The sequence below is a fragment of the Chiroxiphia lanceolata genome, chromosome 10, assembly GCF_009829145.1.
Source record: "Chiroxiphia lanceolata isolate bChiLan1 chromosome 10, bChiLan1.pri, whole genome shotgun sequence".
NCBI classification, from domain to species: domain Eukaryota; kingdom Metazoa; phylum Chordata; class Aves; order Passeriformes; family Pipridae; genus Chiroxiphia; species Chiroxiphia lanceolata.
The window spans coordinates 2,861,737-2,887,568 of record NC_045646.1 but is presented as its reverse complement, the minus strand read 5'-3'; the positions used below and the strand labels follow the sequence as shown (position 1 = coordinate 2,887,568).

Here is a 25,832-nt window from a genome sequence, read left to right as displayed (position 1 = left end):
TCCTGGAACATAGAAAGACAAAGCAGGTTTAGCTTCATCATCTTTCCTGGAAAATAATAAAAGATTTGGTCAGAGGAAGAGCAGGGATCAAACTTCATTAACCACAGGTTTGGATTTCACCTGACTGGCCCCTTTGGTTCAGCTGCTGCACCTCCAGCCAAGTCTTTCATAGAGCCAAAAATTTCAGAATTCCTCTTAAAAGCATTAGTAGTTGCTCCTGCAGTAACAACTATTAATTAATCTGTCTAGAAGAACATTATCATTTCATTCTAAAAAAAAAAGAAAATCAAAAAAAACCAACCACCTGTAAAACTTCTTAATTTTTTGTACATAGGATGAATATGTTGGCTTTGCGGGGGGACAATTCCAAGTTTTCCCAGCTCCTTTGGATCATATCAACCTGCATATCCGAGGTGGACACATCCTTCCTTGGCAAAATCCTGCCAGGACAACTTTTTACAGGTAAGATCAACCGAAAATTTTTAAATTTGTTTTTTTTCCTCTTTGCTTTTCTCCCTGAAATTTGATAGCATGGGGCTTGGGAAGATGGTTACGGGAGGTGAATTGGGTGCTGTGCAGTATCCCTTTACAAATTGTAACATCAGAGAAATATGAAATGTGATTTGCTGAGGAAATGGAGGGAAAATGATTGTGTTTTCCACAGCCGGCAAAACGCGATGGGACTCACGGTGGCATTGGATGACAGTCTGTTTGCAGAAGGACACCTTTACTGGGATGATGGGGTTAGGATTGGTACGTCTGGTGCTTCTTGCCTTCATAAAACCCTTTCTATTTTATTTTATTTTTTTTTTGCTGTGAGAATGGTCAAATACTGCAACAGGTTGCCCAGAGGGGCTGTAGAGCCTCCACCCTTGTAGATATTCAAAACCCAAAGTAAAACAGACAGAACAACAAAACCCGAGGATGGGAAGTGAGGAGACACGAAACAAACTCTGCAGTGGTGTGGGGTGTTTGAGGAGAAGCTTTAGGAGCAGGGGGAAATGATGGACTCTGGACAAAGCCATCACATTTCTGGAGGACATACCTGAACCTGCCTTCAGAGGCAAAACTGAAATTAAACCGTTATAGAAACATGATTTTTCCTGATTTATTCCACCATAATGCTACGATTTACAGAATTAATATGTTGTATAAATGAAATTGTGCCCTGGGTCTAAGGCAGCACAGATAACAAAGATTCATCCTCAAACCTATGGGAGCCATAACCAGAGATTATGTGGGAGCTTTAACTAATTTCCTCGACACCACTAAATTTCAGATAAGAGATATTTAAATATCATTTGTCCTTTCCATCCAGAGAGCATCACCCCTCTAATAACAATAAGCTGCCACCCAAAATTACTGCAAGGAATGCAGAAAATGGGGCTGTTTTTCATGATGATGTGGAGGGAAGTTTGCAGGATGCTGTTGGTGCATCCTGAGGGGCTTCACAACACCCAACATTTCTGTCAGCACTGGAATTCAGAAATGATGGCCACGCTTATGGAAGTCTGATGACCAAATGAATTCACTCAGGTTACAAGGTGCATCTCAGCAGGTGCCTGTGATCTGTTTTCAGTAGTCAGGAGAGGCAGGAACCTCATTCCAGAGATTCTCAGCACTACTCCGAGTGCCTTTAAGGCTGAATAATAGGAGTGGTAAAATATACAACAACAATTTCAAAGATGGATCAGCCTTTATCCTGGTCGTGTGTCACATGGAATTGGACAGGGAATAGAGGTGGGTGTGGGAAATGAATCTTCAGTGAGAAAGAAATGTCTTTCTAGTCTAAACACCCCTGATCTTCCTAATGCTGTTTCATTGCTTTTTTTATATATATCTTACCTCTAAAATGTTCTTTGGGCCTCATTTAAACAGCACACATTAAACCCTTAAAGTATTTGATATCTAATATATCTTCTGGAAATGCACAGCTTCTCTTTATTTACATATAGATACATAACATAATTGTGTGTAATATCTGGACACAATTCTTGAACTGAAATTTTGATAATGTGTTAAATAAGGAGGTTAGAAAATACATTTTACTTTATTCTTTCTTTCTAACAGATGCATATGAAAATGGTCAATATCTGCTGACATCATTCACTGCTAATCAGGTAAGTCACATCAGCTCACATTATTTGAATAATCACTTTGGGAGATTATTATTGTATTTTAACTATGGGTTTTTTAATTTGGATCTTTATAGTGTCTGTATATCCTCCCAACATTAAATTGTGCTCATAATTGAATAAATTACAAATTATATGATTAAACTGTGCTGAGAATGAATTTAGGAATGATTCTGAATTATAAATTATAGTGTTCTGTTAAGTAGGCTGTACATTTATGGCATTGTCAGATTTCAATTTTTATTATGTGAATAACTGGAATAAAATTAGACTCTAATTATATGGACTTTTGATTTTAAAGAAATGCTCTTTCTATTGTAGTAGAAAACACACTTTATTTCATTAGTTTTCCAGGATGTCAGAATGTCTTCTAATTTTATCCACACTGTTCTTTCTTCTCATTTAATTCTCTCTTTGTCAAATAAAAGTGTGTTAATCGCTCAGGAAGAGAAGTTTGTTTTGCTAATACTCAGTATTTGCAGTTGTAAGGAGATTAGAAAGCAAATGCACCTTTCCCTTTTTTTTTTTACAAAAACTTGGTAAGAAAAAGCTTAATTAAAAAGGTCTTGAATCAACCAACAATGAAAACCACTCACAGTAAAAGTAATTCTAAGCACTAAATATGCAGAATTGTGTCACAGCACATTTGCATGGGATCTGGGCACGTCCTAAAGGAATTGTGTGCCTGGAATGTACTTAAAATCACAGTGACTGGGAATGAGAGGGGACCTGTGAGTGCTGAGGGGGTGATGGGAGTGCAGGAGCTCTTCTGGGAGGGCACAAAGCAGGGAGAGCAGAGCCTGGAGCAGCTCTCCCAGAAGCTGGAAGTGCAGGAGGGGTTTGTCCTGCAGCACTTGCTGCCCATGGCAGGGGTTAAAAGTTTCGTGCTGCTTTACATCATTCAGCTGAGTGGCAATTAAAGGCACAGCAGAGCCCAGGATTTGGCCAGATTTATCAATGTGAAGAAAACTGAAGGGCTCAGCATTTAAAAAATAAATAATAATACACAGGTATTAGAAAAATAAAGTTTAAAAAGTTGGCAGTGAGAACAGCAAATGAAAAGCTCAAGTGGACTTCATTAAATCATAAATTGGTTTGGGTTGCAAGGGAGCTTAAAGCTCATGCAGTCCCACCTCCTGCCATGGGCAGGGACACCTTCCACTCTCCCAGGTTGCTCCAAGCCCTGTCCAACCTGGCCTTGGACACTTCCAGGGATGGGGCAGCCACAGCTTCTCTGGACTTGTACCAATCTAATCACAGTCTCTGATATTTGTTTTTTTCCTTTTCTTTTCAGAATGTTTTAGATATCAGGGTTTTGCACGATGGCTACACTGACCCAAATAACTTAAATTTTACTGACATTAAAGTCCTGGGGGTGCCCAGCAGTGTCACTCAGGTGACTGTGTTGCAGAACAGTGGGACAATCCAATCACCTCATGCCTCGAATTACAACAGCACCAAGCAGGTGAGATGATGTTTGCAGGGTAATGCCACCTTCACACCTGCATTTGTGCTCCTAAACCTTTGGAGATTCAGCTGGAATACCAGATTTGAAATACATTTCAGCAAGATACATAATCTACCATCAGATAATGGATATAGGAAATACTGGGTGTGGTAGAGCCCTTAAGCACAGAAATTCCTGTTGAGGAACCCAAACTTCTTCCAGAGGTGGAAAAGTGGTGGATTTTGGTCTGTGCTTGATTTCCACTCTTCACAATACCTTTACTTGCAACCTGTGAGATTTGAGGGAAGGAAAAGCATCTCCAGGTATTTTCAGAGTCTCTATGTGACCCTGTTATTGTCAGTCTTGTCTGACAACAGTTCCATTTCCCAGCCCTGTTTGCCTCCCACTGTTTCTTGTTCTGTCAGGTCCCATTTCAGCTGCAGACATTCCTACACCATAGATGGCAAATCCTACTTCTTCTAAAGTTACTGACAAACTTTCCACCAGCTTCAGAGTGCTGGGGTTTCCATCTCTATGGGTTGTGCTTGTCCAGGGCATCATCTTCTCTTGCCTTCCCAGACAATAAAATCCAGCACTTCTAAAGGCAGCTGAAAGCAGTCTGTTTAACTATTGATGTTTGAGATGCCACTTCTGTGGAGCATCTTCCAAATATGAACAGAACTGCTGAGATGTTCAGTCTTTCTGGTTTTCTGACAGAGGGAGAGTTACTGGCATTTTCCTCCCCTTCCTTTAAAATTCAGCATTCTGTTAAGACTTAGTTCTTCCTCTCTTTCAGTGGAAAGCCAGAGCTATGGAAGTGTTGTACAGAACCAACCCAAAACAAAACAACAAAAAAAAGAAAGCTAAAAATGCAAAAGAGAATGGAAGTGTTTTGTTCTGCCGTTGACTTTTGGATGGGAAAAAAATCCACATGCACGGTTGAATTACAGCACGTTCCAAGTTTTTCTGCCTTTCAAAAATTCCTTTATTTTAAAAATAAAAGGAACCTCCGTTCGAAAAGAGCCTCTGAATGAAGGAAGGGATCAGAGCACCACGGTCAGACTCCTAATTCTGTGCTGCTTAAATTCTGTTTATAGTGATGCAAACACAAAAGCAAAGGAAGGGGAATAAATCGTAGTTTAAAACCAGAAGCCAGTATCTCTGTGGAACACAGAAAATGCTGTGGATGCTCAGGGCAAAGTTACTAATTGTCCATTTTGTCTGTTTTATTTCCAGCTCCTGACAATCACTGGGCTTGAGCTGAAATTAGGCCAGAACTACACCCTGCAATGGAGCTGAAATGCCTGTAAAACAACATTGACCACAATGCTGAATCTTCTCATGTTTTGAAACTCTCTTTCAATTTTTCAATTTTCAAAGCAGCTTTTTTTTTTTCATCTTAGCATACTTTTTTACTATAAAAACACACCAGTACAGTCAATTCATATTCAGGTATATTCTGTGTGTTGAAGGCTGAGCTCAGTGTCTCCCTGGGAAGCAAAATCTGTGTTCTAATCACTGTGGCTCTTCAGACTAACTTAATCTTTCAAAACTGAGAACTGGAGGTAAAACTCTGTGTTTTCTCACGGAGTAGAATTGTGGCCAATTTCCTGAATCCCAGATTTTGTAAAAAACACACAGTTGATGTTACCTCTGCATGGATTTGGGGCCATAACTGTACCTATATTTAACTTTAATTGTAATTATACCTATGTAAGCCACTGCTATGGAGAAGTATTTAAGACCAGATAAAGCAAATGTTTTCAGATGACTGATTTAGCACAAAGCAATGTTTCAAGTTGTTGATCTATAAAATACGAAGATATTTGCAAAAGAAGTTGGCGTTTTTTGTATGCTTTTTTTAGCCAGATATTTTGGTTTCTTGGTGTTTTGACCTGAAGCTGTAAAGTTAAACCTGAAGTTTCAAGGTTAACTTAATGAATGTTTATCTCTGAGTGTTTATTTCACTGAAGGGAACATTGTTGTATGTTTACTATAATAGTAATTCATGTTAAAGACTCTTTGTATCCCAAGAGTGCAGATGATCTAGAGAGATTGGTAAAGCACATTTACAATTAAATTAGATGGGAATAAACTGCTGTCAGAGGCTGTAGTAAGTTCTAATGACTGTGACATTCATTTAAATGATTATTTTTTGCCTCAAAATTTTGTGGTAAAACAGCTCAGTAGCCAAGATCTCACAGGTGGATCCCTAAAACTTTGGCTTTCCAGTTGCTCCAGCTTCGACATGGAAAGGATTTGGGTAACTTGGCCGTGTACAGCAACTGCACTTAAAAAAAAAGCTTATTGTGGTTATGCAGATCCCTCCAAGGCCAGGGTGAATTTTTGGATGACTTCCCACCCAATATCTTTGTCCTCTGTTAGGAAAGCTCTGCTTTTGGTAGGAAAGAGAGAGAAAACAGAAAAAAAATGCAAAACTGGGGTTTCATTTAACTTGTTTTCCTTCTTTAATATCAAGACTATTGAACCTCTGTGTAGCCTCCTGCTCATTCAGTAGTTTCTCTTTGTATTTTATCTGATTCTGTAGTTTGGACTCGAAGATCTTGGAGGCCTTTTGCAACCCAAATGGTTCTGTGATTTATCTGGCTGTAGCAACGTGTGGTATTCCAGCCTAATTACCTTTCCCATGCTTGGAAAGCGGAAGATCCAAGAATCCTTCAACGGATTGAAAAGGAGGAAAAGCTTGGAAATAGCTGGGAGTTTTCTTTCTAACAGCCCCCCCAGGATGAGCACTATGGAGGTGGCAGCTCTAAATCACACCCTTGCCAGGTGAGGAGCTGGAGGGTGTTCCAGAGGAATGTCCTGTAATAACCAGAGGGTGACTCACCTTGAACACATTCTGACTCCAACCCTACGGAAAAAATAATAAAACTCCAGCATCTCCAGGATGTTTTTGTGTCAGGATGCAGGTCTCCAGCTGCACAGTTAACTCCTGATATCACTCCTATACGAGAAGGAGACAGAAGACTGCAGCTTTCCGCAAGAGATTTTTATAGCTACAAAACCAGACGATTTTATAAATATTTCTGGGGTTTGTGGGCTAAATGCTCCCATTTTTTTTGCCTTTTGGAAGATGCTGTTCCATGACTGCCCTTCCTCCTGTCTCAAGCTGTGACTGAAGGATATCAGCAGCGAGATGTTCACTCCCAGACCTCCTCCCTTGCCTCAGATCTTCCTCCATGGAACTATTGCAATTTGACAGCAGCTCCTTCCCTGCTCAAGGGAAGTGCCCACTTATGTCAGCTGAGAGGAAAACCACCACTAATTGGTGTGGGGAGGAGACAATGAAGAACCAGCTCACATGTGCCTTCAGTGTCACTCCAAAGGGTTCCCAAATTATGCATTTACTCTGAAGGCCTCGTCTTGGGCACAACTTTGTAGGAGGGAGTGGATGGGGTGGAGCAGATATTGTTGTGTTGAAGAGACATTGACGGGCCCGAAATTACAATTCCACTGATGGAAAAGATAAAACCTCATCACACTTGGCTGTGCCTTTTTTAATGAAGCTGCCACACTTGTGCAGTTAATTGGGTTTTTCCCTTGGAGCCTGGAAGCAGCAGCTGGATGGAAACATCTGGCAACACGGCAGGAGCGTGGGCTGGGCTGTGACAAGAGAGTGGTGGTGTCACCTCTGGGGATGGCACAGGGAGGGGGGAAGGCTTCAAATGTCCTCACTGATCCAGCATGAGGAGCTCACCTCCACCTCCCCTTCAGGAGGAGCAGCCTCTCCCTTTCCCCCTTTTTTTCCCCTTTTCCCCCTTATTTTCCCCTTCCCCCCACCTCCATTCCTCTTTCCTTTCCCACTTTCCCCTTTTCCCCCATTTTTGCCCTTGCCATTTTCCTCTTTTCCCCTTCCCTTTCCCCTTTTCACTTTTTCCCTTTTCATCTTTATTTTCCCCTTTCCCTTCCCAACCCTTTCCTTCAAATCCCTTCCCTTCAAAACCCTTTTGTGGTTTTCTTTAGGGAAACCAGGATGTTTTTGATAAGTAATGAAGAGTTTGGAAGTTCCTTTTTCCACTTCCAGAAAATACTAACATCCTATGTTTTTGAGGAGTAAGTGAAGCTTGATGATGTTTTCACTATCAGTAATATCAACATTTTGCAATAGGAATTTTTGAATCCTGATTGTTTGCAGCTGAAATGTTAAATTTTAATCTGATGCCAACACACTTCAAATTAGCCTGTGTGGAAAGTTGAAGTGTTTAACTACACATTTGGCATATGCTATAAATATATAACTCATAAGTGCATGTAGAAGTGTAAACACTTAAACACACACTATATATATTATTTACCTTATTGATATTTTAAATTCTATTACATAAAAGAAGGTTTTTTTCTTATTATATGGTTGCTCTGCCAATCAGAGTCATTTCAGTTGAATATTTAATGCATATGAGGCGTTATGCACATTATAATAATTATGGAATGAGCAATTTAGAAATGCTCTCTGACCAGTGGGTCCCATTTTAATAATCTCATGAGCCCTTTCAGGTGGATATAGTGCACCATTTACTCCCCTGATATAAACCCTATATTCAGGGTCAGGCCATAAAGCAGCTGATACTGAGATATCCCAGCTCTTTTTAAAAATGAAAGCAATTTGCATTGAGCAGGAAAAGCAAATAAAAGTGACATTCAAGCAGAGTGGCCAAAAACTATCTGTTGAAAACATTATTTGCCATTAACTGAGTCTTGAAAATACCACTGGGATGGTGGAGAGCAAAGAATCTGATCTAGAGGAGTCCCTCCGTGTCCATGGCTTTCTTTGACATCGTGGGAAGAGCTGGAAGGATCTGCTGTGCAACAGAGAAAATATTCAACATCACGTGGATCTGAAAATCCAAACCAGCTCCTCAGGACACAGCCATGGGAGCTGGGATTAAATCAGGAGTTGATGCAACAGCATTCTGTGAATAGAAAAATAACCTCATGTCTGGTTTTAATAGAATCACAGATATGGTTTGGGAGAGATCTTAAAGGTCACCTCATTCCACCCCCTGCCATGGGCAGGGACACTTTCCACTAGACCTGGTTGCTCCAAGTCCTGTCCAACCTGGTTGTAATATTTGGATAGAAGTCTAGGACTGAGGAGTACAATTTGATGATTTGAATCCACAACAGCTGCTGCCTAAAAATTTGAGAACTCTGATGGTTTGTGTTATTTCCTCAAGAATATGAAGGTACTGGAGGGTAACACACTGTGATGTGTTTGAAAAAAGCAGCAAAAGGAAACCTGTGAAGAGCTGGGCTCTTCTTCAAGTCCAACCATTTGTTATTGCTATCACTAATATATTTATTTCTATTGGTTATTATTTTTAACAGATTAATGAGAAATTAGTTCTTAACAGCATTTACACCATCAGATACATATTTATTCAGTGTTCTCTCTAATGGCACTTTCTGCTCTCTGAAAAGGTGACACAACCCCGGCCATCCATTTACAGTAACAGCCACAGCATCTCCTCTCTCCCCTCTGTTGTCTCTTATTGATCCACACAATTCCTCACACCATTTTCAAACATTCCCCTCATATTAAATAACGACAGAAAATAGAATTTCCTGCTCTGCATATCCAAGCTCTCATTTAATCAATGCTACCCAATATTCCTGATCCATCTTCCAGTGCAGCCAGTGATGCTTGGGAAGGGCATTTTGTTATTTTTCATCCAGGCAGCTCCTGCTTCCTCTACAAGTTTCCATCTGACTCCTTTAATGAATTCCCTCTCCCAGTTGAACTCTCTCCCCCTCAGCTGCTCCTCTGCACATTTTCCCTGCCAGCTTTGCCTCCTTTCAGGGCTCTGTGCTGCGATCAGGCTGGAGAAAATGCTTTTACAGGCTCTGCCTATTCTTGAGAAAATGCTTTTACAGGCTCTAATATTCCATCTCCAACTTTAGAAGCTAAAATATTTTCATGCCACCTCTGCAAGCTGCAATTTTAAATGGATCTAATCGGTTCTGCCCTCTACCTTTTATAACTAGAAACATTTTGGGATGAAAATTGAGATATCCCATCCTTCCCTCCCTTCCCCTAGACCCTTTCAAGCAATAAAAACAAAGTTTGCCTGACTTTGAGAACTTCCCCACAGCACAAAAGCCTTTTCCAAGAGTTTTTAATTGAAGCTAAGCATCTATTTAGGTTACAAAGTCCTATATTTAACTTGAATGGAATAATTCCTTTTCTTGTATTTAACCTTTGATCAGCTGCCTACCTTTGAACTCTTGGATAACGACCCCCTTCTTGTTATCCTTGTCCCACTTCTCCTGAAGCTCTTGCATAACAGCACCTCAGAAATCAAAATAGAGTTGCCTTTGGTGAAATAACTTTTATTTCTTTTCACAGGGATGGCTTCAGCCACTTTGTTTGTTCTTTTGGTTTTTTTTTAATGTAGAGATCTGGGACATAACACTGTAGGATGTTTGCACAGTTTTAAATTAATTAAGGAGCGAAAAATATACGTATAAGAGCTGAATCTAAACTGCCCACGTCTAGGACTTTGTAAAAGATTTTAACAAATTTTAGATATTACATTTCAAATATATATGCAAAATATATCATCAAATTCCCCCGAATTATTTGCAACACTCAAAAAAAGGGTGGTTACACAAAACATAATTATTAAAAACAAACTCCATAAATAAAAAAAATCAGCATGTTGTTAAAAATTGTGGCACAGTCTAAATTTTCCTAATTTAAAAAAAAATCAGCAGTATATAATTTAGAATGTTCTAAACTATTAATTATCTTGTTTCAAGTGCTTGCACTAAACAATTTGTTGCTTCAGGACAGATGCAGGTGACAATCTTCCTTATTAATATTTGTTTCCAAATGAATTCAGAAAACAGAGGTGAATTTCTGCATTCTTAGTGCACAGATAAATAAACATGTGTTGGCATCACATGGTCTGGATCCTCTGACCACAGATAACTAACCCCAAAATAAACCACAGCACGCAGACACAGCATTTTAGAACAATTTACAGAGTCAGACATTATGTCTGTCTGTGCAAGGAAACAAACATTTTGCACGGTTCAAACCAATGAGACAATGGAACTCTCAGTGCATCTTATTTTACTTTGATGGTTCCATTAAAAAACTAATTTGCAAATGATTTTAAATTATTATGAATATATAAATAAACACACACACACACATCAAAATCAGCGTGGGCAGCAGGTCAAGGGAGAGGATTCTACCCCTCTGCTCCTCTCAGGTGAAACCCCAACTGCAGAGCTGCCTCCAGCTCTGGGGCTTCCAACTTCCAACAAGAAGGATGTGGAGTCCAGAGGAGGCCAAGGAGATGCTCTGAGGGCTCTGGAGCCAGGCTGGGAGAGCTGGGAATGTTCACTTGGAGAAGAGAAGGCTCCAGGGAGAACTCAGAGCCCCTTCTAGGGCCTAAAGGGGCTCCATGAGCTGGAGAGGGACTTTGGACAACGGATGGAGGGACAGGACAAAGGGGAATGGCTTCCCCCTGCCAGAGGGCAGGGATGGATGGGACATTGGGAAGGAATTCTTGACTATGAGGGTGATAAGGCCCTGGCACAGGTTGCCCAGAGAAGCTGTGGCTGCCCCTGGATCTCTGGAAGTGTCCAAGGCCAGGTTGGGTGGGCTGTGAGCAAGTTAAATTTCCCTGGTGTTAAAATCAGACCAGGTAAAAACACATCTTACACGGAGCAGTAACAACATCTCTGCATCTGCTCAGCATTTTTTGGACCTGGATTTTCCCACAGAATATATGGCAGGTGGGACACCCCCATCTCTGGACTTACACTGATAAAACCCCACCAGAAGAGAATTCCCATGTGTCTTCTAGCCAGAGACAATTCTGCTTCTCAAAGTTTGTTGTTTCTCACCTGCATATGAAAACCTTGCTTGGATCAACACTCCCCTCACTGGATGTATCTCATGCCCTGTTATGCTGAGACTTCCAACATGTTTATTTTTTTATATTTCTTCCCATATTTTCATGGTTTTAAGACTCTCAGAAAGTGAGTGTTGCCATCAGGCTGTCACTGGAAGTGTCCTGTGTGTGACCGGAGTCTTCATGAGTCCCTTCCAACTCCAGATATTCCACATTTAAATACTCAGTACCTAGAAATTAGAACCATTCATTAATATCTTATGAGAATAATTTTGGGTCAGGTTTTTTGCCTCTCATAAAATGTATTTTAATGCTCTTCTTATTGAGTCTTCCATTAGAGCTTTGGAGAGATAATTCACACTTTCCTTCTGTACAATATTTCCTTGCAAGGGAAGAACAAAAGCTGGAATTCTCTACCTCCTGCTAGATAATTCCTATGAGATTCCCGTATTTATTACTACTAGATCCTAGATAGGAAATATACTTTCCACCACACCATAAAGCGTATTTATGAGAATGCAAACATATATATGGGTCAAATTGAAATTATTTCTTTCCTTAAATAAAGGGGGAGCAAAATCAAAAGCAGCTTTTTAAAATAATGACTACGCATTGAAAATGTCAAACTTTAAAGTTATGTATTTCCAACAGTCAAAGTTTCTTTATGTACTGGGTAATGAATCATCACTTCCTTTTTGCTGTTGTTCTTGTGGAGAAACAACACCCCGGAGAGGAAATATTTCCAGCTGCTGGAGGTGTGGTTTTCACACTCATCTATTCATTTATCTATACACAATGTGTTTGTCATGATAAATATTTACATATGCAGACAGGCACTTCCATATTCTGCAGAACTGATTCTACTTTTCTCTTTATTTTTTATTTTCCTTTTCTTTTTCTCTTTAATTTTTATATATTATATATATATATATATATATATATAAAAATAATATAACATATTGTAACTTTTTTCCTGCATCTATGAAAAAGATTATTTTTCTACTGTGGCAACTCTGTAAAAATTTACCATAAAAAAATTAAAATTAAAAAAATTGAAATTAAAAATTAATTAAATTAAAATTAATTTAAAAATTTTAAAAATAAAAATTAAAAATTACTATATTTGTTTTTTATGGATACATGAAATTTATTCACACAAATATACTCCAGTAACCTGTTCAGCTGTATAGGTGGATGCAGATATGAGGTTTCCCTTTGGTTTCTTGAGATAATTTGAAATATTATATTAAATAACATATAAATATAAATTTTATTTATAAATTAGAAATGTAAATCTAATAATAAAAGAAATCTAAGTCAGTACACCTGTGGATGGACACATGAGGTTTTCCTTTGGTTTCTTGTCTTGAGACAATTTTAAGTAATCATGAAAATCAGTACATAAAATAACATATAAATAATATTTATAAATTAGAAATAGCAATCTAATAATAAAATAAATCTAAGTCAGAACACCTGCAGTTGCAAGGCTTAAAATACCACATTCTAAATATTTTGGTAATTATCTTCAAGAATGGTGACAAAATAAACAGTTTATTTCCTGCAGCCTGACATATTGTAATTTTTTAAACATTTTTGAGTTTTTAAAATATTAAAAAACCCTGAAATCCTTCAGTTGGTTTCACTATCCTGTAAAAACAAAAAGTAACAGTTATGCACTTATTGCAAAATGGGTATGAGAACATCATCCCCCTGCTCAGCTGCTCACCTGAGGTATCTTCTGCACCCGAAAATATGGTTGTGCTGCAGCAAACCCACGGCAATTTTCCAACCTGCTGCAGCCAAACAGCAGCAGGAAATGTTTTACATGATGAGGAAATTCTGCTTTAATCCCTCAGCCCCTTTGCTGCAAATATCACATTTCTGTTCTTACTTACTTTGTAAATATTTCCTGTGAACAGGACCCGTGGAATACAACGAGCTCTCGGTGCAAGGTGACCCAGTGGTTATGAGGTTGGACTTTCAGGGGCAATTAAAGGTTTTACTGGCATCCTCCTGGAAGAGCACAGGCATGGTAAAACATGGAATTTTAGCCTCGTTAAGGCTGGAAAAGACCTTTAAGTCCAAGCACCACCACCACGTTCACCACTAACCCGTGTCCTCAAGTGCCACATCCACGTGTTTTTGAACACTTCCAGGGATGGTGACTCTGCCCCTTCCCTGAGCAGCCTCTTCCAATGCTTTACAACCCTTTCCATGACGAAATCTTCCCTAATATCCAACCAAAACCTCTCCTGGTGCAACTTGAGGCTCGTTCTTCTCATCCTGTCACTTGCTCTGTGGGAGAAGAGACTGATTCCCCCCCGGCTCCCCCCTCCTGTCAGGGGGTTGCAGAGCCAGAAGGTCCCCCCTGAGCCTCCTTTTCTCCAGGCTGAGCCCCCCCAGCTCCCTCAGCCCCTCCTGCTGCTCCAGCCCCTTCCCAGCTCTGTTGCTCCTCTCTGGACTTGTTCCACCACAAGATGTGAGATGAGGAGGTTCAGCCCAGGTGGAGCCTCCTAAAATCCCGAAGGTACCCTATATCCCTAACTCCTACATCCCTATAGCTCCTGAGCAGCTGGGAGGGATGTGTGGGAAAGCACATCCCTGAGGCCACAAGGAGAGCTGCAGATGGGAGGGGGGAAGAAAGTTTGCATGTAGTACTGTGAAAAATATGAAAACTAGGGAAACTTTTCCTTTTTATTTTCCTTTTTTTTTTTTTTTTAAATTCTAAGTCACGTATTTTAACAACAAGGAGGAAAAAAAACCAAAAAAACCCCCAAAAACCCCATTATTGTTGAAACTAAAGAATTTCGACTTCACACTCTTTTTTATTGTTGTCAACTTCAGAAGTTTCCAAAGCCTAACAACATCACTTCAAAAGCACTTGGTTTAAATGTACACCCAGATAATGAAAGAACATCTTTTAAGAATATTTCCAGAGACATAAAAACCCCCAGCAAGTTGACACTTTAACAACGTACCCCCAAAAAAAAATATCTGGCCACAGAAATAAAGCTGGTGCTGAGAGTGACACTTTCCCTCCCTCTAATTGACAACTTGGGAAACAAAAGCAGGGAGAGGAACACATTATGATGTTCCTCTGGTGAACAGAGGCTGTCAGGGAATGCAGCCTGTTTGTTTGTTTGTTTGTTTGTTGGGAATCAGCTGCATTTTGATCTCAGGCAGGGGAGGGAGAGGAGCTGGGAAGCAGAAGGGATCTGTCTGCGAGGGCTGGCAGCACGATGTGCTTGGAGAAACAGCCCGGGTTGTGTGTGAAGGCCCATTAGGAAGCAGCCAAAGAAGCTGGAAAGGCAGCAATTTAAATATTTTTAGTGCTCTGAGGCTTCTTTCTTATTTAAGAGCTTGGCAGGGCTGTCTATGTCACAGATCAGTGGGAAATTCCTTCAAGGTGGGAAGCTGGGGAGGTGAGAAGTTGGAGGGTCACTCAGAGGCTCAAATGACTCCAGATTCAGGACAGTGGAATTCAGCTAAACCACCTCCAGGAGTTGTGCTGGGAGAAAAATCCAGAAATTTGGCTTTTTTTAAGTGTTCAAGGACATGCTGGATGGAGCTCTGAGCAACCTGGGCTAGTGGAAGGTGTCCCTGCCCAGGGGCAGGGGGTGGAATGAGATGAGCTTTAAGGTCCCTTCCAACCCAAACCATTCTATGATTCCATGATTGGTTTTATCAGCAATAAATCCTACTGTTTTTCCGCTAAAAATGGGGATTTTTCTTTTTCTCAGCTTTGTGAAATTAGCAATTATTTTACTGATATGTTTTCTATAGACCTCTATACATACAGATCATATATAAAGCTTTACATAAATTCCACTATTATAGATGCCAACATTTTCTGTGTTATCTAAATGGCACAAAACTTGAAAATATTAGGTATTTTTATTAACCCTTTGCAAATGAGTTTTCTATGCAACCATGAAACAGCCTCAGGTTTTATACACTACACTAGAAATTTTGGCTATAATGATCACAGATTAAAAGAAATTTAAGATTAAATGCAGCTTCCTACTAGATATTTTTAATAGAATCACAAATATCATGGCATCCACATTAGATACTCTACTGCTTTTTTTTCCTTTAACTTAACAATAACACTGTGTCAAGAGAGCTCTTAAAATTCTAGCTTTCCATGCAAGAACACTGGTCTGGTGGCTTTTTTTTTTTTTTTTTTATTTTTTCCCCCCACACTTTCATTTCTCTCTGCCATAAAACCAATCCTCCGTGAACTTCTCTCCAGCGAGGAAAATAACAGAAAACAAAATGCACTGATGGAAATTTTAGTGCTGAGTTTCAAGCCCCAACCAGCCCTTATGGCTTGGGAAGAGGTGCTGTAAAATCTGCCTTGTTCAGGGGGAAGCTGCCACGTTCTTTTTTTGTGTCTGTAATCCCTGAAGGCCACAGTCACACTGAGTAGTTTTGATGATTTTGCCACGAGAATTATGAGAAACTTTAAGGGAAAAGGCCACAGGATGTTATGTTTTGCATCCAAAAATGATATATATGGAGCAGTCAAGTTTGCCATGTGTGTTACTTGCAGAAATAATCACACAATTAATAAATTATTAAAAATAAAGACTACTGAATACCGAGTTTGGGGCATTTCCTCAGCAGTGCTGCATTTTATTTCACTTTGCAGAGAATTGTGTTTGGTCTAGTGCAGAAAGATTATCATCAAATATTAATAGTTTTTTCCTTATTCATAGTCACAAAATGGGAAGTGTTTGACTGTTTTCCATCACTCTAACAAACTGTTCTGAAAGGAAAGAATTATGAATTGTCTTAGATGATGAAAAAACAGCCAAAAACTAAGTGCCACTTCTGAAAAGCACAATAGGGAGAATTCCACATGACTGATGAAGAAATATAAGGGCTCTGCAGGTACAAATGCAACTTGTCAATCTTCTTTTTTTTTTTTTAAATACCAGAACACTTCAGACATTCTTTTACCTTCTCCACACACTTCAGAACCCACTTGAACTTCAGTGGGAGGCAATTAACAGCAATGAAAGCTAAGCTGAGTTCGGAGTACAGTGTTTTTAAAAGCCACCCACAGAAGTTCATGTAGATCTTGAATAAATTAGGTGAATAAAAACCTGTCTTTCAAAAAGGAGATGGGCAGGGTCTGTAATACACCAAGAACTTGTTTGCCTTCATTGCAAATTCAAAATTCTGTTCTTACAGCAGAAATCATGGTTGACTTTGAGAAGGTGAACATATCAGGTACAGGCTCATTTTACTTGCAAAGATTCACCACAACATGGATAGGAAGGAACTCAACCTCCAGGTTCACCTCAAATTCTGGGGATAACTATGTCACCTCTAGATCTCGTGGCCTCTCTCCTTTTTTACTTGGATGAACGTAAAGACAACCAGAACAAAGTTTAAACAGATTTCATTTCTCAGAAATCTGTATTTCCTTTTTTGAAATGCTTTTAAAGAAAAGCCGACTACAGGGAAAAAAAAAAAAAAAGGCAAAGGCTTTGCTAAAAATGAAGACATTCCTTCTATAACATTTTAGATCAAATTCATGATTTAGTAAGTACAACTATTGCTGCATTACACTTCCAAAAAAAAAGAAAGGAGATGGTTAGAAATAAACCCTGAAGAATTATTGCCCACGAAGCCGTGGTGGAACACACTTAAAGCTCTCGCCAACTACGAAAGCAATAAAGTTTGACAAAGATAATACAACAAACATAATGGCTTGCTTTGCATCTTAAATAGATAATGAAGCAACCAGAGGCAATATATCCAGCAGTTAGTGCTCTCAGGACTCCATAAATTACAGGTTAGTGCAGTATAATTTAGGAGGATAATAAAACTAACAGATGACCAAATTATGGCGTTTTGACTCACACTGTTGGTTCCACTGGGGGATGTTCTCCCAGGGAAGCTGTGGGGGCTACTCATAGTGGTAGGACAGCAGCAAACTTTGCAATATTAGAGCCAAATATGAGCTAAAATGCTGCTTTGGGAATGGGGAGATAGAGATAGGGTCTTTAGGAACATGTTCCCAGAGCAGGACAGTGTTTGCAGGTCCTGCAGGAGCTTTTCTTCCCCCTTCCCAGCTCCAACCCACAGGAGAAGGCTCCAGCCACTCCTCCCTGTCCTGACTCCACATTAGCCCCTTCAGCCTTAATGATTCTAAGATTCTATGATTCTATTGAAGTGACCCATTTTGGGGTTCTCCTCACCTCATTTTAGATCTTCACACAACTTCTAGCTGAATAAAGCACCCTGGGTTCTCCAGCTGCAAGAAATTAGCCAGTATTAGAGCATATTCATTTATCCTGATTCAGGATGAGATGGTAGATCAAGTGAAGCACAAAGGTTGCCCAGAAGAAGTTGCAGGTGCCTCATTATTTCCAGTGTTCAAAGACACGGCTTGGAGCAACCTGATCTAGTGGAACGTGTCCCTGCTCGTGATGAGACTCAATCTTTAAAGTCCCTTCCAACCCAAACCATTCCAGGATTCAATTTGGAGAGGGATGACCTCATAACATGCTGAATTGAATATATAAATATATATTTGAATATATAAACCATCAGCTGAAATTAAACAACCTTGTACCCAAACGCTCCCTTTCTATTCCCACCAAGAAAATCCTCTTGGCATAATTTAATTCCACCTAAGAGGACGTTACCCCTCAGCAGAAGCAGGACATCCTGAGAACACTGTGTCACAGCTGATGACATTACCTGAGTCACTTTTGATGGGATTAATGTTGTTTCAGGAAAGCTGAGGAGAATTTCTCTGCACGAGAGATAGAACAGCAACGGAACAACAGGTCCAGAGGGTGAACGAGGCTCTTCCAGGCGACGCTGGGTAATTATGAAATGTAATTATGCTTTGAGTTTCTCAGGGAAAAGAGCAAGGCTTGATAAACATTTTAGCACATTCTTGCTGGTAGGGGAAAAAAAAAAAAAGGACATTTCAAGGAAATTAAAAACGTAATGCAGCAGGTTTTGTAGCGAGAGCTTGAAACGCTGAACCTGGGATTTGATGGGTCATTAAAATACGTGGAAAGATTATTTATTTCATGTGACCTACAAGTGTACAAGTAAAAGCAAATAAGAGGTGACAGGATGATCATATATATGTGTGCATGTGCCTGTACAATGAGAATTTTAAAATCCAGAACTAATTATTGGCTAAATTTAACAGGGAGCCTCCCCCTCGTTGCTGGTGGTTTGTCATCTCTTCATCCCTCAGAGCCGTCCCACCCCTTCTCCAGCAGCTGTAGGTATGGATTGAATCTGATCTGGATGCATTTTTCTAAACTTTGCACAATATTCTGAATAAAATCATATTAAAAAACTCAAGGGACAAAGGAATAGAGATCAAGAATCCTGTTTATTCTCTCTTCCTATACTTTGGTACTAAAACTCGATGTTGAACAGCTCACACTGACATTACCCAACATGGGCTGAAAAGGATTTAAGTTTTCTATTCACAATTGTGAAAAAGAAGAGGATAATATAAGGCAGTTGCTATGATTGCCAAAATAACCAAACATATTGGATAAAGCAGCAAAATTTTTGTCACTCCTTGCAATTCGCTTCCAAATAAATTTTTTGCACACATAAAATCACTAATCAGCTGCTCCCCCTCTCTCCCTCTCTGTTTCTATATGCAAAAAAAGTGGGATTTTTCTGAGCTTTGCTGAGGACCTTGAAAGTACAAAAAGAAAAATATTTGAATGGAAACATTTTACAGTAATTCTACTATTTGGATAATATAGTTGGATTCCAAAAAAATTTGACTCCATTGCAAATCCTGGTCCCAATTGGTCTAAAATTGGCCTAAAAATTCTAAAACTGGTCTAAAATTCTTGTGCAACACTGTCACTCCACCTTCTGTTTATCCAATTTAGGACAGGTATTGAGGGGCCAGAAATGTGTGAGGCTGCACAAAAACAGACGTGCTACAAAATGTGAGAATCTGCAGCTGCCTGAGCTGGCATCCCTTGACTTTTGTCACTTCAAATCAACATTTTCCTGTGGAGTTGTGCACGGTTTGGGAATATCTGGAAGATTCTGGTTTTGCAACACTTTTGCATATATTGAAAAGGAGCAGATGAAGATCTCACAATCCAATCAGTGACAGATTCCAAATATGCTTTGTGAGGTTAATAGGGAGCGATGGAAGGTACATCTAAGTGTGTGTTTTTGTCACTTGGTGTTCCCCTTAACAATAAAACCCTGCAAGTTGTCAACATGTCAAGGTCTGTTGACTTCACAACAAGCCAGGAAAGGCACAAAAAAACCATCTCCTTATGAAATAGCACAAGAATAGAAATGCTGCAAGAGAAAAGGAAACTTTGGCTTTACCACTCATTTTTCAACATTTACTCAGATCAAGCCTCTAAAAATAAAAATGTCTGCCTTTCCCACTAAATTAGTCTCAGGCAGGGAATGTTGTCAGATACATACATTATATAAAACCAAAAAGGGTATTAAAAATAGAAGTAAATAAATAAACAAAAAAGATAATAGAAAGCAAGCAAACATCTTGCTTTGAAAGAAGAGATTTGCTTTCATATACATAAAATACAAATGATCCTTTTATCCTGGCATATGTAGCCTTAATTAGAGCTGGATTTTTCCAAAGCTACAGAGGATCTGTCAATATAGATCCCAAAGTACATCTGAATAGTCACAAAACCACTGCATGCAGCAGCTCCTTCTGCAAATATTTATTACATATTTAGAATTGTTGTTTTTAAACAAATTAAAAATCAAAAAGCAATCGGTTCTGCACTAAGTATTGCCTGGAGACACCATTTAAAAAGAGCACAGTCACTCTATGGTAAGTTTTTTTGCCCATAAACTTAATTTTATATCTACCTAAAATCATTTTGAAGCTTCTTTGACTTAGTGCAGCATCGAAGTGGAAGAAATGTTTACCATCCTGGTGGACTTGTACCCCTTGGTACACTCATATCCTCATTATCCATGGAAATTCTTGGTTCTTTTGTCCTGGAAAAACTCATGCACATATTGCAGAGCCCAGCACCAACATCCCAGTGGGAATGGCAGGAGAAAGGGAAAGGGAGGAGAGAGAGAAAAGGAAGGACAGGCAAAGGAAATGCTGCACATCTGGATTTGAGAACTCAAACCTTTCAGAAAGGAAATCACTAGCAAAGGAAAAATGTGGGCACGAAACAGGTTGGAAAATTATTTTGTTGGAAGTACTGTATCAGAAATCCAGTTGTTTGTTTGTATTAATTAAAAAGTAATAGGGAACACAATTAGTACCCACACTGATGTTGGGAATGAAGAATATTTTTTTGGACATTCAGAAATTTTGAGGATTTTAGTTGCCCATTGAGTCAAAATAAATTCAAATATAAGGCAAATAAAACCAGCAGGAAACCCTGCTCACTAGGAATGAACAGAAAGATTAAGAGGTTCAGATATCTTTAGACAAGCAGATATTAAAATATCTGCTCCATTAATAGCAATAAATGTGATCTTATGAACCCCTGTGCCACTCCCTGTGTGCAGGACAGGATTTTTAGCACTGCTGACAATGGACAAAGTGTGGCTGTAAGAACAAATTTGTGGGAAAATGCAGATTCAGGTCAACAGAACTATTTATATCTAATTCACAAGATCGTTTCTCATCCAAGGGAAAAGAGTTTGAGTAGACTTCAAAGTGGTGGTTTTTTTGTTTCAACATTTCAAAGCAAAACTGTTTCTATTTTTTCCTTCCCGTGTTTCATTTCAAAGTACTTCTTTTTTAAAGAGTAAAACATAAAGACATTTTCAAGATTTTTGTTTTGTTAGGGAAGCTAATGAAAACAGTTTAGATTAACATAAAACAAGCCATGAGCTATCTGAGGCATTTTTGGCTCAGAAAAGCAAGTCTCAGTTAATCATATAATGTCACAACTTCACAATTCAACTGGAATAAGAAACTAAGAGAAACTCCACCCCATCACCTGATAAATAAAAAAATATGGTCAAATGGTCATATCTTATTATAGTGTTTGTGTGTCCCTACTCCTCAAGTTAGACTTTTAATAAAGTTTCATTTTAATTTGCTTAGTTTTTACAGTGTTGGTGTCAAATAACTCTTTCTGGAGTGGTCGTGCAATTGTATGTGCTACTTGTTGGTTGTGCATTTCTTATGTATGTGAATTAAAATGACATTTATACATATATATATTAATTTATATAAATATATTTATTTTTTTGTTTACCACACATATTACATATATATCTTATACAGATTATATTAAATAAATAAATATTAAATATACATTTCAATATATATATTTACATATACTTCATACAACCATCTTTATAGAACAACACTGAAGTGTTGAGAGTGAATCTGCATTTTTGAAGCTCCTGCTCACTCCTGTCTTGGTTGTAGAGATGGAAATAACAGAGTTTGAGAGCTGGAATGTCTTTTATTTCTTTTTCCTTTCAATATCTTTTCTCCTTTTAAGATTCCGTGGCCTACTTGCTGCGGGAAGAGCTTCCCTGTTTGTTGGGAAGGAGTCTGCCTGTCTGCCTCGAACAAAGCCATCAGCCTGATCACAGGAGATGCAGCTGCATCTGAACATCTACATTTCTAAACATCTACATTTCCAAACATCTGCCTTGGAGGTACAAATCCCACCTCTCTCTGTTTTTTTAAGCCACACACCACAAACTCAAGAATATTTGGGAAACAGGTCGAGGGAGGAGATTCTGCCCCTCAGCTCAGGTGGGACCCCCCTGCAGAGCTGCCTCCAGCCCTGGGATCACCAGTACAGGAGGGACATGGAGCTGCTGGAGCCAGTCCAGAGGAGGCACCAAGATGATCAGAGGGATGGAGCAGCTCTGCTGGGAGGAAAGGTTGAGAGAGTTGGGATTGTTCACCCTGGGGAAAAGAAGCTTTGGGGTGACCCGATTGTGGCCTCCAAGTACCTGAAGGAGCTACAAGAAAGATGGAGAGAGACTGTTGACAAGGGATGGAGTGACAGGACAAGGGGGAATGGATTCAAACTGAGAGGAGGGTTAGATTAGGAAGAGTTTCTTCCCTGGGAGGGTGGGGAGGCCCTGGCACAGGTTGCCCAGAGAAGCTGTGGCTGCCCCATCCCTGGGAGTGTCCAAGGCCAGGTTGGACGGGGCTTGGAGCAACCTGGGACAGTGGAAGGTGTCCCTGCCCATGGCAGGGGGTGGGACTGGGTGGTCTTTAAGTCCCTTCCAACCCAAATCATGCTATGATTTCAGCCTAATGGTGGATAGAATCCCAAACCATCTCTCCAAACCTCGACAATGATCCATTAGCACACACATCCTCTGAAAAAAAACTGGGAGCAAAACCACACTCTTGTGCTTGCAGTGTTACATTAGGAACTAACAACCTTTTGGAACAAACTCTTCTTTTTATGGGCCAGAAGTCAAAAAGAGAGCTAAACAGGCATTCCTAAAAAAGCTTCTCGGTGGTAGAGGAAGGGTAAGAGCAATAAGGTGTGAGAACTTCATTCTAGGAAAATAAAAAGCCACCAACCTCATGAAAAATTAGAACTAGGTAAATATCTTTCACCAAATCTAGGAAACAAACAAAAAAAAAAAAATCCAGGGTGCTATGATCACTTTGAAAGCATAAAATGAAGTAAAAACCAAGTTCAGACAGTGCAGTGAAGAAGAAAAATTATACAACAGACTTCTCTTCCAGTCTGTAAGAATCAGTAAAAAATGTGAATTAGACCTTAAATAAGGAACTGGGGGTTTACAAAGCCTCAAACCACACTGCAGGCATTTGTATGGAGAGGTCCTTAAAGCTCACTGGGAGAAGCAGCACTGCAAGCAAAAAAAAAAAAAAGGAAATAAACCTGAATTTTTCAATTGTATTTACACTGAGAAGGGGAAAGAGGCCAACAGGAGAGTTCTCTGGGAAGGATGAGGGATGAGTTTCCAGAGAGCTCCCAACTTCTCCAGGCAGCACCACAAATCCTGCAAGAGATTATAATCTAAATTCCCTACCACAATCCTCACGTTTTAAAGTTATTCTGATTCAATTTCTCAAGTCACTGGGACACGTTTCTTTGAGGATCTCACAGAGACCATTTTTCTTAATTGCTGTGGGACAGCTGACAAAATTGAAACCCAAAAATAAAAAAAAAAAAACTGTAGAGACTTGATTTTCCAGAGGGTATGTATGTGTGCTTATACATGTGTGTATATATAAATATCACACTTAGCTCGCTCCCAAATGTTGTGAGAACTGAAATAATTATGCTGTTCACAACTTTAATTAAAAGACTCCAGTTTTGCTACTTTTCCAGAACCTTTTCTTTTTTAAATGCTGGGGGAAAAGTGTAGCATCTGATGGAATGAACTCTCACAGCTCAGGCAGCTCTGGAAATTCCAAAAATATATTAGAATTTGATTTGTATGTTTTCTGTAACTTTCTTCGAGGCTTGTAATGAAAATATGGCCCGTGTATTGCACAGTAACCATTTACTGAAGCTCCTGCTCCACTGCCCTGGCAGTAAATCCCACTTCTGCAGAACTACAAGGAATTTTTTCCCTTTTCAATACCCACCCAGGAAAGCCAGCTGGGTTTGTTTTTTTTTTTACTGCAAAACTCAACCCCTCAGCTTTTAAACTTCTCTCAGAGATACACAGTGATACCACAACTCTTCCAGGAGTCTATTTGGATTTAGGAAATGAATTTTTGCTTGGACTGGCCTCAAACCCAGGCAATCCACATTAGGCTCAGGGGGTATCTGCTCTGTGGAATTATGTTTCCCACACAGGTTATTCCTCTTGCAAAGCAAGTTGAAGGAAAGAGAAACAAATGGAAATTGTCTGAAATAAATGTCTTTATAGCTATAGCTTATTCCTACAATTAAAAAAAAAAAAAAAGGAGATTCTTATAATGATTATATTCATGGAGAAAACTGCTTTCCTGAATATCAGCATCTTTATGTATCAGTGACAGCAGGAGTGATTTTATGTTAGTTTGCAGATGCACATATTTGCAAAGGAAATGATAAATGTCTCACCAGAATTCACCTGCTGCCAGACACAGTGAGAACACACCAGTGACTGTCACCAGTGTCCATGGAAATTATGGCATATGTAAAATAAATGTAGGGAGAGAGCATTTGGGAGACATTACCAATCATGTTAAATACACTAAAACCCTGAATTTCAAAGGCCTGGAGGTCCCTGATGAGATTTTTTTTCAAAGAATGGAATTTCTGTGATACCACCTGTGGCCACACTTTGTTCCAGCTCCTGGTACTCACATTCCCTGGGCTAAGTCCCACACCTTTAGAATTGAGGCCACATCATTCATTTATTACCTAGTGGGGAACGGCCTCAAGTTGTTCCAGGAGAGGTTCAGGCTGGATATCAGGAAAGGTTTCTTCAATGGAAGAGTCACAAAGCTTTGGCACAGGCTGCCCAGGGCAGTGGGGGAGTCACACCCCTGGAAGTGTTCAAACTATGATGTGGTTCAGTGGGCTTGGTGGGATACAGGTGAAAGTCAGAATTCACCATCTTGGAGGTCTTTTCCAAATTTAATGATTCTGTGATTCGTTCCCATTTGAAATAAGAGCAGTGAAATGACTTTGGTGACACTTGCATGGGTACCTACATTCCATACATTCCATGGCTTCTGCTCCAGGCAGAGCTCAGTGACCAGCAGGGCTCAGGGATGGTCCCCTCAGAGGGCACCTGTCATATCACCCAGGCCATTTCTGGGGCACAGGTATCTCCCCTGTGTTTCTAAGAAAAGAAGGGGCTTTGCCCAGAGAGGTTGCAGATACTCCATCCCTGGAAAGTGTTCAAGGCCAAGCTGGAAGAGGCTCAGAGCAACCTGGTCTAGTGGAAGGTGTCCCTGCCCATGGTGGGGCTGGAACAAGATCTTCTAAGGTCCCTTCCAAACCATTCTGTGATTCCATGATTTTTCAGCTTAACCTGAAATGAGGACAGGGTGCAGCTGCTGGGCTGGATGGGCAGAAGAGCACAGTGTCCTCATGGAGTGTCAGGACAGCTCTGGAGTGTTAGGCAGAGTCAGAGAGAGAGGGAAAAAATCCTGGATTTTGTTTACTTTGAACCAAACCAAGCTTTGCTGAGCAAAATCAGGAATATTTACAGAGCAGTGTGGGGACTGGGGCTTGGGACCAAAGCAGGGAGTGAAGCTTTGACAGCCCAGATACACTTTGCAATTTCAAACAACTCTATTTTTGGTTTTTTTCTCCTTTTAAATTTGCTGTTTCCCTCTCGGTTCCTAACAAAGATATATCCTCTTAAAGATGAAGGGCAAACATTGCATTTGAAAAATGTCATAAAAATCCATTTGCCATTTTTCTCCCCCCTCTAAAAAACCAAACTATTTGC

General features: G+C 39.7%; 1 protein-coding gene and 1 long non-coding RNA gene across 2 annotated transcripts in view; one reads left to right on the top strand and one right to left on the bottom strand.

Moving 5' to 3' along the window:
* Nucleotides 1-5,697, top strand: part of SI (sucrase-isomaltase) — a 42,727-nt gene extending 37,030 nt beyond the window's left edge. Inside the window, exons 43-47 of the mRNA XM_032697689.1 lie at nt 335-462; nt 665-753; nt 2,071-2,120; nt 3,430-3,600; nt 4,819-5,697. Coding sequence (XP_032553580.1) covers nt 335-462; nt 665-753; nt 2,071-2,120; nt 3,430-3,600; nt 4,819-4,881 — 501 coding nt within the window. The 3' untranslated portion in view covers nt 4,882-5,697. The remainder of the gene's footprint in view (nt 1-334; nt 463-664; nt 754-2,070; nt 2,121-3,429; nt 3,601-4,818) is intronic.
* Nucleotides 5,698-11,609: 5,912 nt separating this feature from the next.
* LOC116791788 lies at nt 11,610-17,733 on the bottom strand. Its single transcript, XR_004358865.1, has 3 exons — nt 17,678-17,733; nt 13,364-13,481; nt 11,610-11,695 (listed from the first exon to the last, which is right to left on the bottom strand). It is a non-coding gene; the product is annotated as an uncharacterized LOC116791788 (long non-coding RNA).
* Nucleotides 17,734-25,832: the final 8,099 nt, after the last annotated feature.